Source organism: Apis cerana, linkage group LG1 (genome assembly GCF_029169275.1).
Source record: "Apis cerana isolate GH-2021 linkage group LG1, AcerK_1.0, whole genome shotgun sequence".
NCBI classification, from domain to species: Eukaryota; Metazoa; Arthropoda; class Insecta; order Hymenoptera; family Apidae; genus Apis; species Apis cerana.
In genome coordinates, this window is record NC_083852.1 from 10,220,915 (window position 1) to 10,239,995 (window position 19,081).

General features: G+C 22.6%; 4 protein-coding genes across 9 annotated transcripts; 1 reads left to right on the plus strand and 3 right to left on the minus strand.

Moving 5' to 3' along the window:
* Positions 1–837: 837 nt before the first annotated feature.
* Positions 838–16,581, minus strand: LOC107997616 (ecto-NOX disulfide-thiol exchanger 2). 3 transcript variants are annotated; one of them, XM_062087027.1, is made up of 11 exons: positions 16,449–16,581; positions 8,911–9,172; positions 8,204–8,790; positions 7,900–8,117; positions 7,618–7,812; positions 7,289–7,520; positions 5,736–5,842; positions 3,716–3,910; positions 3,303–3,612; positions 2,164–3,179; positions 838–1,844 (listed from the first exon to the last, which is right to left on the minus strand). In XM_062087027.1, the coding sequence occupies exons 2-10, from the start codon at positions 9,159–9,161 to the stop codon at positions 2,962–2,964; spliced, it is 2,313 nt and encodes a 770-aa protein (XP_061943011.1). In that variant the 5' UTR covers positions 9,162–9,172; positions 16,449–16,581; the 3' UTR covers positions 838–1,844; positions 2,164–2,961. The 3 variants fall into 3 exon arrangements, with proteins under 3 accessions (XP_061943011.1, XP_016911840.1, XP_016911833.1); XM_017056351.3 differs by lacking the exon at positions 16,449–16,581 and adding an exon at positions 9,318–9,456 and having other exon boundaries at positions 7,289–7,472; XM_017056344.3 differs by lacking the exon at positions 16,449–16,581 and adding an exon at positions 9,318–9,456.
* Positions 1,386–1,805, minus strand: LOC107997610 (dnaJ homolog subfamily C member 24). The gene has a single exon (XM_062085808.1). The coding sequence runs from the start codon at positions 1,803–1,805 to the stop codon at positions 1,386–1,388; it is 420 nt and encodes a 139-aa protein (XP_061941792.1).
* Positions 9,514–14,681, plus strand: LOC107997645 (uncharacterized). 4 transcript variants are annotated; one of them, XM_062087075.1, is made up of 10 exons: positions 9,514–9,655; positions 9,832–9,941; positions 10,000–10,056; positions 10,125–10,265; positions 10,337–10,431; positions 12,079–12,240; positions 12,712–12,911; positions 14,151–14,263; positions 14,360–14,430; positions 14,478–14,681. In XM_062087075.1, exons 1-10 carry the CDS (start codon positions 9,579–9,581, stop codon positions 14,547–14,549), a joined length of 1,098 nt encoding a protein of 365 aa, XP_061943059.1. In that variant the 5' UTR covers positions 9,514–9,578; the 3' UTR covers positions 14,550–14,681. The 4 variants fall into 4 exon arrangements, with proteins under 4 accessions (XP_061943059.1, XP_061943052.1, XP_061943063.1 ...); XM_062087068.1 differs by having other exon boundaries at positions 14,501–14,681; XM_062087079.1 differs by having other exon boundaries at positions 14,550–14,681.
* On the minus strand, positions 15,622–19,060 carry LOC107997638 (arf-GAP with dual PH domain-containing protein 1). Its single transcript, XM_017056391.3, has 6 exons — positions 18,901–19,060; positions 17,957–18,182; positions 17,681–17,879; positions 17,251–17,610; positions 16,736–16,958; positions 15,622–16,629 (listed from the first exon to the last, which is right to left on the minus strand). Exons 1-6 carry the CDS (start codon positions 18,980–18,982, stop codon positions 16,562–16,564), a joined length of 1,158 nt encoding a protein of 385 aa, XP_016911880.1. The 5' UTR covers positions 18,983–19,060; the 3' UTR covers positions 15,622–16,561.
* Between the last annotated feature and the right edge of the window lie 21 nt (positions 19,061–19,081).

Below are 19,081 nucleotides of genomic sequence, written 5' to 3' on the forward strand. Positions count from 1 at the left end.
TCAATATTTAATAATTTTTTAATGAAATGAACGTTGTTGCGTTTTTTTTCATATTGTTTTATTTGCATCAATTTATCTGTTTATGCCTAGATGTTCATATGAAATTATACGATTAATAATCATTAATTGTATAATTTATAATTAATTTTTCTTGATTTAAAAATATGTTTTGAAGAAATCATAGCGATTTCTAACATTTTATTGATACTAATGTTATATTACATTGAAACTTGGACCATTTTTTGTTATTCGTTAATCAGAATATTAATGAACGTGTTACGTGACGGAAATAACTATTCATGTTATAAGTTTTAAATATAAAAGAAAATTTCATTGATCTCATCTTTTTATATTTACTAATTCATAATATATAAATGCGTTCATTTATCGTATTCATTTATGTTATCATATGCGTTACAAAAGTTTTTTAAATAGAAGTTTTTAAAAATATGAAATAATATTTATCTTGCATTTTTTGTTACAAATATAATTATACATTATAATTACATATTTGAAAAAAGCAAGAAAGAAAGAATAATATATAATAAATATACAAGCAAAATCAAATTATTATATATGAATAATTTTATTAAACATTTGTCTATATTGTAACACAATATAGATGTTTTATTATTTTTCAATATCATTCTATAAACATAATTAAATGGAATGATTGTACAAATATAAATGTAAAAAAGAATTTATATTTCTATATTTTATGTTATCAAATATTTATCAATTTAGTATTTGATTTTCCATGCGTAACATGTTCAAAAAACAATTGCTATTTATTGTTCGCTGACTAGACAACCAGGGTTAATTGAATATTCGTGATAGTAATTTAATTGGATTGTCTATATTTAAATAAAATATATTGATTTTTTGACATTAGTAACAAGTCTGGTTTTGCCATGGTGCAATAATAAGAGTTGCAAATCTATCCTGTGCAATATGCACGAATCAGTTAAACAATATAAAATCAGTTATTTAAGAATAAATATAAATAAGTTATAAATTTGTCCAAAGTTATAAATATCAACAAAATTGAAATAAGTTGCAAATCTATAGATTTTTATAATAAATTAGTTTTTTATATATCCCTTTCTCATTATAGAAATTATGTAAGCTATACAATTAATTCTAATTGACAATAAATCTTGTAATCTTCAATTGCCAATGCAAAACACGATTCGTGTAAATGCAATTTTTATTATTGAACCTAGGATATTTTAAGAATCGTGTTTTTATTTGTATATTGCTCAATAGTTTATATTTGTAATGATGTGTTATCTGTTGTATCATTTTTTATAAGAAATAGAAAATGTTGCTGCATTTTAAATCTTGTTTTATTTTTACCTCGTGTTTTTGTATTCTTCATATAAATATCATGTTTCAACAATAATAGAAAATGTACATTCCAAACAAGGTACATGTACTGATTGATTTTTTTCCTGAATATATTCCTTTTGAATGCAATATAATCCTCCGCATCTACATCGATAAATTAATATATTTTCATTATCATTTGTTGTTTCTAATTCACTCACTGATATTTTTGCATATGTCAAAATACTTTCAGAATCTAATTCTTCTTGTTTTTGTATGGCATCATATTCTTCTTTTAATTTAGGGTCACGTAAAACATGCCATGCTTTTAAAACAAGCTGAAACTTCATACCATCAAATTCTGATGTATTTTTATCTGGATGAAATTTCAGAGCTAATGCATGATATGCACGTTTTATATCTTCAGCTGTTGATTCTTTAGTACAACCAAGCACATTATAATAATTTATTGAATTCATAATTTTGAACTATAACATCACAATTTATCGTCACAATTACTGAAAACAACCAAATTTAAAAGATATATTATATAACCTCATAAATATTAAATTTATTATTTATATATTTATTTACATATTCAAATATTATAAAATATTATATGATTAATAATAACAAATATAACGTATATAATATAAGAATAATATTTAATAGAATTAATTATTAAATATTAAAAATAATATCTAATAACATAATGCTTTTTCAAAAAAAATCATAACCTCGAATAATATTTCTTTGTTTTTACTTTTAATTATATATATAATTACATATATATTTAATTATATATATGTTAATATTTGAAATAAGTATATTACTTACTTATAAATGTGTTTTAATTGATGTTCATTGATATTTCTATTTTCTAAACAGATTAAAAAATTGGGTAAAAATTTAACATACTGTCATAAGTAAATCAAAAATCCCTAAAAATGTAAAAATTTATATGCAAATAATTTTTGAACTATTAAATTAAAAAAAACTTTAATAATTCAAATTAAAATTCAAATGTTATTTTATGATATGAGAAATAAATTTTAAAATTAATGAGAAATAAATTTTAAAATTTTAAATTTTAAAATTAACTTTTAAAATGTTAACTATCATATTTGAAAAAATTTAATTGAAAATTAAAATTCAAATACTATAGACAATTTTCATTAAAATAAAGAAAAATTATAAAAAAAAGGATAAAAGTTACAAAAAAAATTATTTATCAACAATTAATTTTTAATAATGTTTTTTCTATTATAATTAAATTAAAATTTCATACATTCAGGATAAAATTTATTTCAATTTTATTTTAAATTAATAATATTCACTGAATCATCATCATGATGATTCATTTTTATTTATTTTTTTATAAGAAATCCAATATATATTTCTTTTTAACTTTTCAAACAAAAATACACTTATATTTTTCCAGAATTTTTGAAATCGTTCAAATTTATTTACAAGTATTTTGTTTAATGATATTATGAAATAAAGATTCACTACAAGAATTATAAATATCACAATAAAAATCTATATGGCATAAGATACCATAACATGATGATATTAAAAAATTCTTTAATAGATATTTTTTTAACTTTTTTCTAAAATTAATTATCAGTACATGAATCAGTGATTACGATATACATTAAAACCTGAAAATTGCCAACGTCTTTCCATGTTTGCTCCAATTCCAAATAAATCTTGTTTGAAGACTTGAGGAAATCGTTGCATTAATGCTTCTACTTCATTTGGTTTAATACCTGGTTCCATTTTTTGTAAATAAGACCATAAATAATCTACACTTGCGCCAAATGGATGAATATGTAGAAATGTTGCTATTAATCCTACAATTATAAAAAAATAGATTTATATTATATCGTATTTTAAAATATTTATTTTATATTTTTTAAATATTTCATTTTTTATTTTATCAGATAAAAATTCACAAGATGATTTATGAAAAATACCTATTAACTTGGCATCTTTTTGAGAAATTTGTACGAAACTAGATGTTAAAACTAATTGTTTTGGAGTTCGAGGTTCTTCGTTAACATCGTCATCTTTATCTAATGTTATTATTTCGCTTTCTCGAGGTTCTTCTTTCTTTGTAGCATTTAATTTTACAGTTAAATCTTTGATTTTTTCGTCATCTTGCGCTTGCTGTTTTCTCGATTGCATCAATTGTTCTTGCATACCTTTTAAAGTTTGTTGCAACATTTTCATTTGTTTATCCTTTGCATCTATTTCACTTTTTGTCTCTGATTTTAACAAGTCCACCTATGAAATATAAAAATATATTCTCTTTTTTTTATTTAGTTCTCATTTTAACTCGCATTAACTCGCATTGCGAATTAAATAGTAAATCATAATCATCGCATACTTCATTTTTATATGCCTCTAACTGACATCGAAGACTATCATTTTCCTCTTTCAATGTTTGTAATCTTTCAATATCATCATGTGAATCTGATTGATTGCGTGCTTTTTTGCGTTGCGGTTCCTCTTCTGAATCAGAAACTTCCATTTCTCCTTCACCTTCCATTAAAGATTCTTCTAACTGTACTGCTTTAATTTCCTATTACAATGAAAAATCATCACTGAGTTCATTTCCAAATTTTTAAACTTATTAATAAAGATAACATCAAAAATCATGCCTATATATATATACATATATATACATATATATACACATATATGTATATACATATGTATGTATACATTTGTTTATTTTTTTTCATTTTTTCCTTCTTTTTCTTTAAATATCACTAAGTATATAAATTTGATAGAATTTTTTTTTTAACTTCCATTTTAGATATCCCCCAAACGATCATTTTTTACAATCAAGAAATGCATTTTTATAATACTTTAAGTTTACTTTACTAAAATCACTTTAAGTTTAATTTTTAAAAAAATTGATGTTTTTGTTTTTTAGAAATCACCTGGAAGATATTAAGCAAAATTTCATATAAATTTACACAAATTAATAAATAATGAAAAAAATAAAAATAAACTGTGATAAAACATATTTAGTGCCCTTACTTCTGATTATTTAATAGTAATTTAAATAAAGAAATGCGATTAAATGTCTTGAAAAATATTTGAGAAATATTTAAAAAATATTAATAATATAATATATATAATATAATATAATATATATAATTATATAATAAATATATATATATATTATAATAATATATAAAATTATAGAAAAAATGTTTAGATAAAAGTTCAATCAAGAGAGACAAATGCTAATATTTTTTTGATCTTGTAATAGCCTTGAAAATGAAATATTGATTTAATAAAATTTAAAAATGAAAATATGTATACATATTTTAAGTGATTCTTTTACTAAAAAAAATATTTTCAACAATATTTATTTTCAATATAGCAATTGTTAACATTAGCATCATTTCAATATATATATAATGAAGAGAGTGGTCCAAATTCGAATTTTCTGAATTATAATGATTTTAATTTGTAATACAATTTTAAAAATTTTAAAAATTCTCTTAAGAACTTATAAAAATCTTTAAAAAAGAAAAAAAGATCTCTGAATTATAAAATATGAAATAAGAATTGTAAAAAAAAAAATACTGAATATTTGAATTTTTGAACATTTTTCAATATTAAATATGTGCAAATATAAAAAATATAAAAAAATATTATATAAAAAATAAGGCATATGAAAATATATTTTTTCATTTTAAATTTTAATTATGATTTTTTTAAGATCTAGGATAATATGAAATTATCAAATTAATTCCAATACTTATTTGATTTCTTGATATCATAATTATTACACGAAACATTTTTTCATATTTCTCATATTTTTCGAAATTTAATCGTTCCTATTTAAATCAGTTATACATATGTATGTGTATGTGTCTTAATGAAGCATATCTAACTTTAAATAAAACTTTTAATAAAAATGAATAGATTTATGCCAATTATATCTTCATTTTCGCATTTTCATTTATATTACCATAGAATGTGAAATTCGCTTAAATGAAAATCATATTTTAAATTATAAATTGTTGTTTATTCGGTTACCTGTTTGCACTCCACAGTCAATGGTACCTGTTTGATTCAAATTAAAAGAACTATTTTTTACCTTTTATGTTCCATATTTCCCAAAAAGTTTAAACATCAATTGTATACAGTTTGTATGAAATACGTCTAATCGTAAGACGCAAGTTATTCATACTTTTTAATCGCTACTTACCTTTTTTTTGAAAAAATGTGTTTGCAAAACGCGTGTGCCTGGCGTATGGATGAATGTGCATTCGCATAAAGAAGCGCTTTGTGACTCATAAGACTTTATCGATGATTACTGTTGTCTAATCGTAAAAAAAAGTAACGTAATGGACACGAGCTACTAACGTGGGAATGCAAATACATACCGAAGATTGTTTCTTCCACATTTCGATGTTCTTCCGTTGAGCCTTTGTGAAGTGATCCCAGACCTTCTTGTGGCTGGCCGCAGTAAAGACGCGTTCAATCTGACTGACTGTTGATGACATGGTCGCATGTTGCATACAAAAACACAACAAATCTTCTGTTGTATACCCTGCTTTGAACTCTACATTCGTGTTGATCTAATACGTAACTCTCGTTAAAATCATCTATATGCGCGCGCGCGCGCGCGCATTTGTTAATGTAAAATATACATTTTTTATCATAATGTTTGCAATATTGTCATAACATCACAAGTGTTGTATACCCAATAATTCTTCTGTATCATTCAGATTCGAACGTTTCCTTCTAAAATATATTATATGATTTTAAAGTTATTCCTACTATCTTTCTTTTTAGAAAAATTTCCTATCTAGCGGGCTAAGCAATAATAAGTATGAAGTTACTTATCCCAATAAAATTTTTTAAAAAACTGCTTTCACCATTGATCAGGGATCCTTACAATTTGGCTGCCAATCAGTCTTTTTAATAGATTATGATTAGTGCTTGTTTTCCTTAAGAAAATCTGCACTATTCTCCTAACAACTTACAACATGAAGAGGCTTCCAACGTTAAAATGATGATCTTACGCTATAATTCCTCTGGTTCTTTTGCATTATACAATATATTAAATTATTCATATTATTTGAAATGATATTTTTATAAATTACTGTAATAAGTACTAATAATAATAACTACTAATAATAAGTTAATAAATTATATTGAGAATCATAGCATAATTTCATCTCCGCAACAAATATTTAGCCCATCACCCTTAATCCTTAGCATTGCAAGCATGCAATTTTTAGGTACACTATGTTTCTATAGAATGAATTTTTGTAATATTTGTGCTCTTTTGTTCAATCATCAGAGCCTAGAATCAGAAGACAGGATATCTTCACCCACCTTATTTTCTCCTACTGTCTTTGATCCTTCTATTGAGTTGTCCCGATGGTGCATTGACAATACACTCGTTATATGATAAATTCCTTACAATATATCTGATGTTGAATCTCAAGGAGGATGAAATTTTTTGACAACCGAGATTCGATACAAAACGATCGACGATATAATTTGCAATATTAACAATTTTATTTCATATTATGTATTTGTTTTTAGAAATGTCAGAATCTTTAATATCAAAAGTGACGTACCTTTCTAATTATAACATGAAATTCTGCATTTATTATAAATTGTAATTTTGTATTTATATTTTAATTTATGTAACTAAAAATTTACTAGATTTAGATATTAAAAAAAAAGTACGTACTTCTGTTATTATAGAACGCGTGAAATTCTGACAAAATCATATTTTGGCATTTCACGTATCGAATGCTCAAAGAATTGTAGAACCCTTATTTTATAATAAAAAAAACTTACCAGATAAAGCAATATGTATGTGGATTTGCTCTTGTGTACATAAATAATGTACAGTGGTATAGAGCTATGTTATAGAAAAAAAAAATATATATATACATATATATGGATTATATAAACGTACATTGTATTAAGAGTCCCTGCATCCTGCCCTTCATTAATTCCTTTGCTTTTTGGAGTTCCTCTTCGTAAGCGACCTTTTCTGTAAGTAGCCTTCGAACATGAGAATTCGTTGATTGAATCATCGAATAAAAAGTGTTAGCATTGCGTTTGGTACAGTCTCCACGCTCGAGCCATGTTACGACAACCTGGAATGATTTAATGCGCTTGTTTTGTAACGTAACAGAACGCGTTTTCTGGAATTTAAAAGTTTTAGTCTGGAGAAATATTTAACGATGAAAGTGCTTAGACATTTTATATAAAAAATTATCGTTTATAACAATAATTACTTACTTGCACTGCTTTCATGAATGTATCGTCTTGCTTAATTTTCTCACAAATATTTGATGCTTCATGATCTGTATAATGTACTACTGGAGGAGGACTGGATGGTGCCCTTTGTCTTTCCTTTTCAACTCTTTCTCTATGGCGTTGTTCTCTCTGTAATTGACGTTGTCTACATTCCCATTCATATTGGTCATCTCTAGCCTATATTTTTTTTAATATAAAATAAAATTTAATAAATAAATGATTCATAAATAATTTCTTATGTATTAAAATTATAAAATTATGAACCTGAGCAAAATCTACATGTAGCCTGCCTGTATTTGCAGGATCACCACTGGATCCTATTCTAACTCTATATCCAGATAAATAAATTGCTGCATCAACACTACTTTCAAGTACGAAACGTATATGACAAAAGTTTTTTTTAGAGAGTCGCAAGGTAGTTATTTCTCCACAACGTTCGAATATTTCTTGAATTATCGTTTCTGTGATATTTTCAGGTAAACCTGAATAAAATAAAATTTATAGAAATTTATAAAAAAAAAGTATTTCTTATTAATTTTTATATAATAAAGAAATATATGGAAACTACCTCCAACAAAAATTGTTCTGCATCCTGGAGGTCTTTCTCGAGTTGTTGGAGGTGGAGCATTTGGATTTGGTGGGAACAACGTACAACTTTTGCAATGTATAATTTCTTTGGTACCTTGTGATGTTGGTGGAGGAGGTAAGGCACTGCTCATAATTTGGGCAGCATCATTCATTATTTGTTCTGGTCCTAATATTTGTGCACCTATCATACTACCATCATGTGACATCATTCCCATACTCATGGGGCCATAACTATGAGTATGTCCCATATGTGGACCAAGTGTCATTTCACTCATCATAGGTCCCATTGGACCCATTGGACCCATTCCCATTACTGGATATCCTACTCCCATTCCCCAAACTCCAGTTGCTTGTTCCATTTGTGTTCCCAAATTTGGAGTGTTACCAGTATTTGATGAAGATGGAATTTCATTATTATTTGAATTATTATTATGACTATTATTGCTATTACTAGAATTTATACTATTTCGATCATCTGGCCTTCGTTCTTCTCTTCGATCTCTTTCACTTCTTTCTTCTCTTCTTTCTCTATCTCGCTCTCTCCGATCACTTCGATCACTCCTAGATCTATTTAAAAAAAAATTATAATAATATAACTAATAAATATGATGATCATAGCTTAATTAATGTTAATTATATTAATATAATTATATATTGAAATTATATATCAAAAGAAATTAAAAAAACCTTCTATTATCTCTAGTGTCTCTATTATCTCTGTTTTCTCTTTCTCGTCGAATATCACTTTTTTCATTTCTTTTATCACTATTATCTTCTGGAGCTTCTCTAACTACTGGGGGTTGATTTTTATTTGTACTAAATTCTAAAGGAGAATCATTCATTCCAGGCAGTGGTATTGGTGGAGGTAAAGGAGGAAATCCTTGGCTTGCTAAATCCATAAAACTTTGTGGACCTGCGATTGGAGCAAGGGGTCCCATTGGTCCTATACCTAAAATATAATATTTTTAAATAAGAGTAATTTTCTATTCATCATAAAATAAAATAACTTTAAATATAGCAATGGAAAATGCATATTTCGATAAATGACATAAAATGATTAATATAAAATATATGGTTAGGTCTTTTAAGCATACCCATTGGTGGCATAGCAGCTGCTGGTACACCCGGAAAATTGTAAGCCATTTTCTATTAAATTCTTTATAATTCTGCAGTTATATTTTGAAATTACAAATAGTAAAATGTCGAAGAAAATAATTTACTTTTTAAGAATTCTAGATCATATCGTAGCAAACTCTGCATCCAATATGGCAGGAAGACGAATGTAACCTCCTTAATTTTAAAATCTTCAATTGATTCATTTTCTTAATAATTTTAATATCAATTAATATCGAACAATGAGAGACAATGAATGTATTAAAATTATTGGAACAAATGTAATTTTAGTGCCTTACAAAGAAAAACATGTTAAAAGGCTAGTATCGTTTACCTCTTATCGATTGTGATATCAATATATATGTAATAAAAATATCCGCCATTTTTAAATAGATTTTTATATTTTTTTGAATCAATTAGAAAATTAATATATATACATATATTGTTTTTAAATAAGTTCTCATTACTTTTTCAATATGTTGTTATTATTTTTAGATATCATGAATGGATGAAGTCAGCAGAATTACAATATTTTACTGGTTCAGAGAGTTTAACATTGGAAGAAGAATTTCAAATGCAAAAGCGATGGCATCAAGATCAAGATAGTGAGTAATTTTATTTTTAAACATGCAAATATTAATAACATACTTTTATTTGTTGTAGAATGTACTTTTATCATTTTAGAAAAAGCTATTTATACTGAAGGTGAAAATGAAATAGGTACATAAAACATTTCTTTATCTTTAATATTATTCTTTTTATTATGTACTAATATCAATAAATTTTAGAAGCTATGATTGGAGATACAAATTTATTTTTTAATGAATTAGACCAGCCAAATACTGCAGAAATTGAAATTATGATAGCAAATATTAATTGTAGAGAAAAAAAAAGAGGTTGGGAGGCAATAATTCTAATGATGCTTTATGGTATTATGCATTTTTTCTTTCATTATTTTGATCTTTTTTTATTTTTATAAAAATTAGCTTTTTTGAATTAGGAATTGACAAATTAAATGTAACAAAATATATTGCAAAAATTAAATGTGATAATGAAAAGAGTATAAAAATGTTTGAAAAATTAAAATTTCATAAGGTAATTACTATTATAAGGTTTTTACTATTATTTTTATTATTTCTTACTACTTTGATGAAAATAATATATTTACCAATAAATATAATTTATATTATAAAATAGGTAAAAAAAAATGAAATTTTTCAAGAATATATTTTTGAGAAAATGGTAAATCAAGATTGGATAATCTGGTTATATTCTGAAACCAGTATGAATGCAATTACTTATGGCGTTTATGATAAAGAAAGTGATAAAAAAGAGAAAGAAAATAAGTGTGTTAACAATTTATAAAAATCTTTAAAGAATCAATAATTATTTGTACTAATTTTATTTCGCGAATCATTAAGTTATAAAATTTTATAGATATTATTTTAAATATTTTTTTATAAATATTATATATAACTATATTATTTTATATATATATATATATATATATTATATATAAACTATATTATTTTATCATATCAAATAATTTTCTGCACCATAGTTACAATTGATATAATCGAGACGTAATTAGTTTTTATTGGTTCTAAGTGATCATACTTGATCATATATAAACTACAGTATATGCATCTTTGACAAATTTGACGTACTATTATTACAAATATATTTTATGTATTTGATAATATATATATTTAATAACAATTGGATATAATCGAAAATATATGTAAGTAATTATATATTTTATTATTCTTTTCATTTATTAAGTAAAATTTAATATAATAAATAGACTAGAAAATTTTATTAATTATTTCAAATGAAAAAATTATAACATAAGATTTTATAAAAATTAGCATGTATGCTAATAGAAAATTGAATAAAAAAAATTGAGAATATACGATACTATTTTTAAGAATTTTCTTCATCTATCTTTTATTTTATATTGACACAGAATATAATATTTATATATCGTACAATTATTGATATAAATTATATATATAAATATAATTATTCGAAAATAAATTTCTATATATCAAAATACCAAAATATATTATATATATTTATATATAATAAATAAAATAAAATTTCAAATATTTTTTTTCGATCTTATATGAATTTTGTTTTCGTTATCTTATAAAATTATTTGAAAAAAAAATTTCCAAAAGATATGATAATATTATATATAGAAAAACAAAATTGTGCAGATTTGAAGTAGAAGTATTTGAAAAAAATATAAAAAGAATATATATATGTAAAAATATATTGCATTATTATGTTTAATGTTATTGCATTATATTGTTTTGTCTCTTTTCGCATTTTATATTTTTCAATAATTGTATTTAAATACAAAATATAGAATAAAAATGATAATATAATTATATGATTTTAAAAATATATATTATATGATTCCAATGATTGATGATGACAATTTTCATTATACAATTGTAATATGGTATAGTATGGTGAGTTTACAATAGAAAAAATTCAAATAATGCAATTTATTTATCATTATTTTATTTATATTTTTACATTTAATTGTTATATCATATTTATCATAGAATAGAAAAGATTTTCTAATGATCCTAATTTCTTAGTATTTTCTAATTTGTTTGATTTTCAACATTTTTTAATAACATTCAACACAATAAAAAATCCATCAAATTTCTTAATTCACTATATTTCAAAATTTTATCATTTCTATATCTAATGTAAAGTGTTAATTTTCAGATAGTGAAACGAGATAAAACGAACGTAATGTCTCTATCTAAAATATTACAAAAATTGAAAAATTCTATGCAGAAAAGACCATTATTCTTTAATTCAATAATGTACGGTTCTTTTTATACTGGTGCGGAATTCACGCAACAAACTTATAATAGAATGTTTAAGGTAATATTCCTTTTTATTATGATTAAAATATCATAAACTAATAAATTTTAAAAACTAATTCAAATTTTGCAAAGAATAAACAAAATATTTAAAAAATAGAAAATTTTACATTAATTAAAATCATTTTTAAAAATATATATAAAACTATTGTACTTTATTTTTTTATTATATTTATGATCTTGCGATCAAAATAATATAAATGCGAGTCATAATATAAATAAAAATAATATTATATGAGAGATAAATAATCATATAAAAAAGAAATATATAATGAATACATAAAAGATAAAATAATAATAAATAAATTTCTTTAGAAAAAGAGAAAAATCAATTACGAAAATATAATATTATAATATTATATATAACTATAACAATACTATAATATAATATTATAATAAAAATATATACACATATTTTTGATTTTTATGATGTTTTAATGTTTCTAATTATAATCAATCACTTCGATTGTAGTTTTCGTTATCATCAACATCAATAAACATAGAAGAAACAAACACATTTAAGATTGAAAAACCGCTGTTTATTTGGATAAAAAATTTTAATCAAATGGATTTATTAAATAAGAATAACACGATGCAAAGTTATAATTGGGCCCAACTCAAGCGATATGCTATTTATGGTTGTTTCATTGCAGGACCACTACTACATGGATGGTATCGCGTATCACTTTATTTTTGTTCAATGCTTTATATCATTTGGCTGTTTATCATTTATGACGTTAAGCTTTAATAATTATATGATAAGACACTTTGTTTATTAATTATATAAATATATATTTTTAGATGAAAAATATAAAATTAATTAAAATATAAATAATAACAATAACGATAATATTAAAAATTAGAGAAGCAAGTGATACTTTTATAATTATGAAAAAAAATATATATATAGTATATATATATATATAATATAATAATGTATATAAGTATAGTAAATATATATATAAGGTTTTTTGTAATTCATGTATAAATAAAATCAGAAATATTTTATGGTTTAAGATAAAAAAAAAAAGAAAAAATATATTATAAACATCATTTTCGAAAAAAATATATTTGAAAACCAATCATTTATTAATAATATTTAATAGACTGATTCTCTATATGAAAATAAAAAAACATTTTAAAATAAAAATTTTCTTTGTTTTTTTAAGAAAATCGAATTTGAAAATTCATCTCGTGTATCTGATTAATTGAATAAATATATATTTTGATTACTTTTAGAAATAAAATGTTATTCTATATATTTTATTTATTTTTATATATTATTCAATATTATTCAATAATATTCAGTTGAGAATTAGTTAAATTCATATATTTGATAAATTTTTAAATCTTATATTTTCAAAAATAAGAAATCAATTAATTTTTTATTATTCTTAATTCGTAAATTTCTATTTTTAATTATAGAATATCACTGATTTCATTTCTATTATAATTTCCGAAATACTTTATATATAAAATATGTATAAAATTATATAATATATTAAATTGTTTATAAATAATTAATTATTAGTTTTGTTTGATTTTGATAAAATTAATTCTTTCATAGACATAAATTCAACGTTTATAAATTCATTAATATAAATATATAAAATAAACTGCCTGTCTATTGGATTGTAAGCGCACGATTGCATTCATCAGCTGATCTGCTATCAACTTATCATTTTCGGTGAGCTTATTCTGTTTTGTCATTTGTATTGGTATGAAATTCGCCTGTATAATACTAATTTTATCATAAATTATCATAAATGATTATAATTATCATAAAATAGTTTTCATCGGAAATTATATTATTTAATTGATTATAATAATTTTTGTTTTTAATATATTTTTGTTAACAAATAGAAATTAATTCGAAAAATTAATCAAATTTTTTAACATTATTTTTATTAGGTACAAATGGTTGGATATGTTCTACAAAGGCAAAACTATGAAAATTGTCCTCACAAAAGTTTTAATCGATCAATTTGTTTTTACGCCACCATTAATTACACTATTTTTTATAAGTTTGTATTAAATTTTTCTCTTTATATATATTTTAGATTTTTAAAAAATGTTATACTTTATTAGCATTATATTTTTATATTGCTTAATATTTTTAGGTATGAGCTTGATGGAGAATAAATCAAATATATTTGATGAATGTAAAGCAAAATTTTTTCAAACATTTAAGGTAATTTAGATTGTTTTTCTTTTAAAATTTAAAAAATTTGTGTCTAGTTGAATTTTTTTTTTATTTGTAGACATCATGTATATACTGGTTACCAGTTCAATTTTTTAATTTTCTTTTAGTACCACCAGTATTACGAGTTTCTTTTGTTAGTATTGCAGCTTTTTGTTGGGTAAACATTCTTTGTTATTTAAAAAATATTCCTGTATCTGAATGTAATGATAATAAAATAAAATATTGATTTTTTGTATTAATATCTTTGGTTTGATACATTGACAATTATCAAAAATGGTATAATAATGAATATATATTATATCTAAATAATTATAATTTCATTTAGTTTAATATATTCAATAAAAAATTGATACTTATTAAAGGAAATAAAGTACAGAAAATAAATTCTAACATTTTTTCTAAAAATTAATAGATTAAATTAAAATGTTAAAGTATTAAAAATATATAAATAACAAAAATATTAAAAAAAAAACATACTTTTCTTATTTTTTTAATTTATCATAGTATACATATAAGAATATTATATTCAAAAATTATAATGAAATCTTTTATAATTTTATAATGTTATAATAAACAATTCAATAAAATATTGTGTTATTTATAATGCTATAAATTTCATATTTATATAAAAATCAAGTGAACTTTTAAAACTATAAAATTATATTTGTTTATATGTTAAATTTTATATATATTAATTTCAAACTTATGGAATTAAAATTTTTTGTATTTAAAAAAACACTTTGATTTAAAATATATCTAATATTTGATTTAACCAATAATTAATAATATTATACTAAGAGAAAATTTTGAATTAAGAAAATGTCATTATTTCAATATATGAATACAATTTTTATTAATAAACAAGTATTTCTCAAATATTATTTTGAACATTGAAATCAAATTTATTATTAAAGATGTGATTGTAATTATTTAAAATATTATTTTTCATTTTTTAACAATTAAAATATTTTTATTTTCTCTAATTTGCATGTATGAATGCATATATACATAAATATATTGATGGTGTATATACATGGACATGTAAAATGTTTAGTTCAGTTTAGTCTTCATTTAACAGTCTTGTTGATATCTTATGTTTCAAAAGAATTTAATCAACTGTACAAATACATTATAAGAAAAAGCGTATTTCATGTTTGAGGCAATAAAAAATTATAAGCATTTTATGTTTCTATAATAAATATTGTTCATATAAATGCTATAACATATTAATTATATAATACATATATTTGTAGCAACACAATATGTACTTATGTATATAAAATTTGATTGATTTAGCTTATTTTATTTCAATTGTACAAAAGAATGCATAAAAAGATAGGCCATGGAAGTTTATTATTTCCATATAAAATATTATATATTATATATACTTATTTTGAATATTTAAGCGAATTAATAATCATAATTAAAAAAATATCATGATTGATCAATATTGAATTTAAATATCAAACAGAATTTAAATATTTAGACATACATTTAGTGTGTTCTACTTTCATTATTTTTTCCATATATATTGTTACACAATATTCAATTTAAAATTTATAAAGAATACTATGTATTCTATTAGAATTTTATAAATTTTCATTATTCAGCAAATAAATATTATACATAGGTAATATTACTAAGTAAATATTGTTTACAAGTAGTATATAATACTGTCAGTTTGGTTCGACAGCAAGCAAGAAGTATTTTATGTTAAAAGTATTTTTAAAGAGTATATGTCAATTTTTACATTGATTTTATATTATACTATTAGAAAGAACCACTTAATTTAATATATTTGGTTCATTTAAATTTGCTATTCGATCATATTAAACTTTTTAAAATTGATAATACTCATATGAGAATATGTAAAAATTATTTTGTGTTTACTTGAAATATATTTTTTATAACGGTATATATGTATAAGATATAACGTGTATTTTTATGAATGAATATGCATATGTGACTCGATAGCATTGTGCGATTATAAAACATTATCTACTTGCCATCAAGTAAGTTGAATGATCTACTTCTTTAACAGTCTTAATAGATCAGCTTAATTAGTTCATCTAATATTCACTTTTAACAATTAGGAAAGGCACCTAAGAGGGATCCAGCCCTACCTTGTAGAAGAAAATATATTCATTGTTCCACTAGCTGTGCGTTTTCTTATGAGACGCGCTGCTACTGTAAATTTTTAATTAAAAAAAATATTATTAGATTTTTCTTAACTTTTTTTTTTCTAATATTTTTAACTTTATTTTCTTTAAATTTTTTTCTATTTCAAACTCACCAGTCGCATCTTGTGGAGTAAGTGGTTTATCTATGACCTTTTGAATTACATTCATCCATTGTGATCTATCATCATCACTTTGAGCAGAAAGAAGATAAGTTCTGTCTGGAGTTTCAAGAGTAAATGAAAATCCTTGATCTCTTGCACCAGGAGGTACTCCTGTTTTTATTGCAAAACCATCTGAACTGTGGCCCAAGAAGATTTCACCTTTTGGATGTGCATCCTTTAAATAAAATAAATTTATCAACTTATTTTTCAATGAAACTGAAAAAATACAAATGTTTATTATTAACTGTTTGAGTGTTACTAATTATTAGATATCTGAAATGCTAAACATGCGATCATGTTATTTTTTCTGTTTATATCAATTGTTGTATTTTGATTATTTATATTATTTTTAAGATTTATAATTGTATTTTTAAGTTTTCTACTGTTTTTTTTTAAATGCAAACAATATATTTGTTGATCAATGATCATATTATGTAATACTCAAATAATTAAATAAACATGCACACCATAGGATCATCATGATACATCAATTTTCGTCCATCTAGTGTGAACCATCTTTTTTTATAGGCATCTGTATATCTAGGTCCAGTTTTCCATAAAAATCCTTCACGAGGAAAATCTCTGGTAAGTTGTGAAAGTAATTCAGCTTCAGTTGCTCCTGGATATGCAACTTGCAAGCGATGTAACTTTGCACATCGTATTGCCAAATACCAATTTGTGATTACTTCTGGATCTTCATGATATACGTAGATATGTCTTGTTGTACCATCTTTCATAAATGATATTTGCAGACTATTCTGATTACCAGTTTTAGGAGGAGCAAAAGCAACATTTAATTCTGATATTCTAAGAACAGCTTTGGGTTCCTTAAAACATAAAGAAATGAAATAGTATATATCAAATATTAAATAAATATGTAATTAAATATTTATAAACCTTATTTTCTTTAACATGATATTTGAGAGTATCTTCTGCCTCGCAAAGAACAAATTTTCGTGGATGATAACGTGAATCTTCTTTACCACGTTTCATTAAAAAACCTTCCATGAATCCTGAAACATAATGGTTTTGTCTCTCTGGATGACAAAATTCTTCTCTTTCATATTTTGCTCTTATCCATTGTTCTATTAATACTCTGTTAATTGAAAAATATGATTTTTGAAATATACATATATTTTTAATTGAATATTCTGAATGTATAAGACAACCTACTGTGGTGCATCTGGATTTGGTCTGCGATAACATGGAGGTACACGTTCTTCATAATGAAGCCTAGCTGCAATATTACCAACTTCTCTAATTCGGTTTACTTGAGAATCTTCCCACCTGTCTAGTTTTAAATGTTTAACTTTAGAAATATGTGCACCCATTGATCTATGTATACCTGCACATCTTGTGCATACAAATATTCCTATATTATAAGAAGCCCATTCTGGATCTGAAATTTAATTCCAATTAACCTTATGAAAATATCTTTTATTTTCTAATTTTTTGATATTATTATTATTTATCCAAATATAATTATATATATATGATTATAAAAATAATGTGAAAATATATTATAAATTAAAAAAAATGCAACACATTATTTTTAAAATAATAAAAACAAGTTATTTATTTATTTCAAAAGAAAACATATATATTTTTAAAAAATATATAACAAGAGAGGTAAAGAAACATAAGTAACACAATTTCAATGTATGAAAAAAATCTCTTTATTACTTATATACAATTATAAACTAAATATATTAATGAATATTATACTATTATATCTTTAAATTTATTACATAAGTCATTTTAAATGATATAATTTTAAAAACAAATACAATATTTTCTATTTCAATTGAAATTCATATTAAAATCTTTAAAACAAGGAAAATTCTTCAATACAACAATATAAAACAACTTCATAAATCAACTTTTTTAATCAATTATAGCAAAATAGAATTGAATAAAAATAGCAATTTCAGTTTTCTTCTTTTTAATATTATAATTATTATTAAATTATTTTGGAATTTGTTTCGAACAAAATTAAGAAAATAAATTTTGATATTCAATTATTGAAAAATTTGCAATATAATAAAACAAATACTTTTTAATAACTTTTACATTGTAATACAATAATATAATAGATACTTTTTAAAAAACCCACTCACTTTTTGCCCCACAATCCGCACACACATTATTTCCAGGTTTTTTGAGGAGTTCTGCTAACAACTTCTCATTTAAGTCCGCCATTTTAAAACACTGACAAATAGCAATATGTATATATGCAAAGATTATTCGATACGAAGAAAGCTAACTCTTATTGAAAAGATTGTCTATAATTAACCTTTA

Excerpts from the sequence above, each read along its gene's own strand:
- LOC107997610 (XM_062085808.1), bottom strand. The coding sequence starts at position 1,805 with ATGAATTCAATAAATTATTATAATGTGCTTGGTTGTACTAAAGAATCA.
- LOC107997616 (XM_017056344.3), bottom strand. The coding sequence starts at position 9,366 with ATGGCTTACAATTTTCCGGGTGTACCAGCAGCTGCTATGCCACCAATG. Across the intron at positions 7,813-7,899 it reads TACATGTAGATTTTGCTCAG|GCTAGAGATGACCAATATGA; the intron begins GTTCATAATTTT and ends AAAAAAATATAG. Across the intron at positions 3,180-3,302 it reads AAAAGATGCCAAGTTAATAG|GATTAATAGCAACATTTCTA; the intron begins GTATTTTTCATA and ends TTATAATTGTAG.
- LOC107997645 (XM_062087068.1), top strand. The coding sequence starts at position 9,579 with ATGAGAGACAATGAATGTATTAAAATTATTGGAACAAATGTAATTTTA. Across the intron at positions 12,912-14,150 it reads GGACCACTACTACATGGATG|GTACAAATGGTTGGATATGT; the intron begins GTATCGCGTATC and ends TATTTTTATTAG. Across the intron at positions 14,264-14,359 it reads AATTACACTATTTTTTATAA|GTATGAGCTTGATGGAGAAT; the intron begins GTTTGTATTAAA and ends TAATATTTTTAG.
- LOC107997638 (XM_017056391.3), bottom strand. The coding sequence starts at position 18,982 with ATGGCGGACTTAAATGAGAAGTTGTTAGCAGAACTCCTCAAAAAACCT. Across the intron at positions 18,183-18,900 it reads TGCGGATTGTGGGGCAAAAA|ATCCAGAATGGGCTTCTTAT; the intron begins GTGAGTGGGTTT and ends ATTAAATTTCAG. Across the intron at positions 16,630-16,735 it reads TACTCCACAAGATGCGACTG|TAGCAGCGCGTCTCATAAGA; the intron begins GTGAGTTTGAAA and ends AAAAATTTACAG.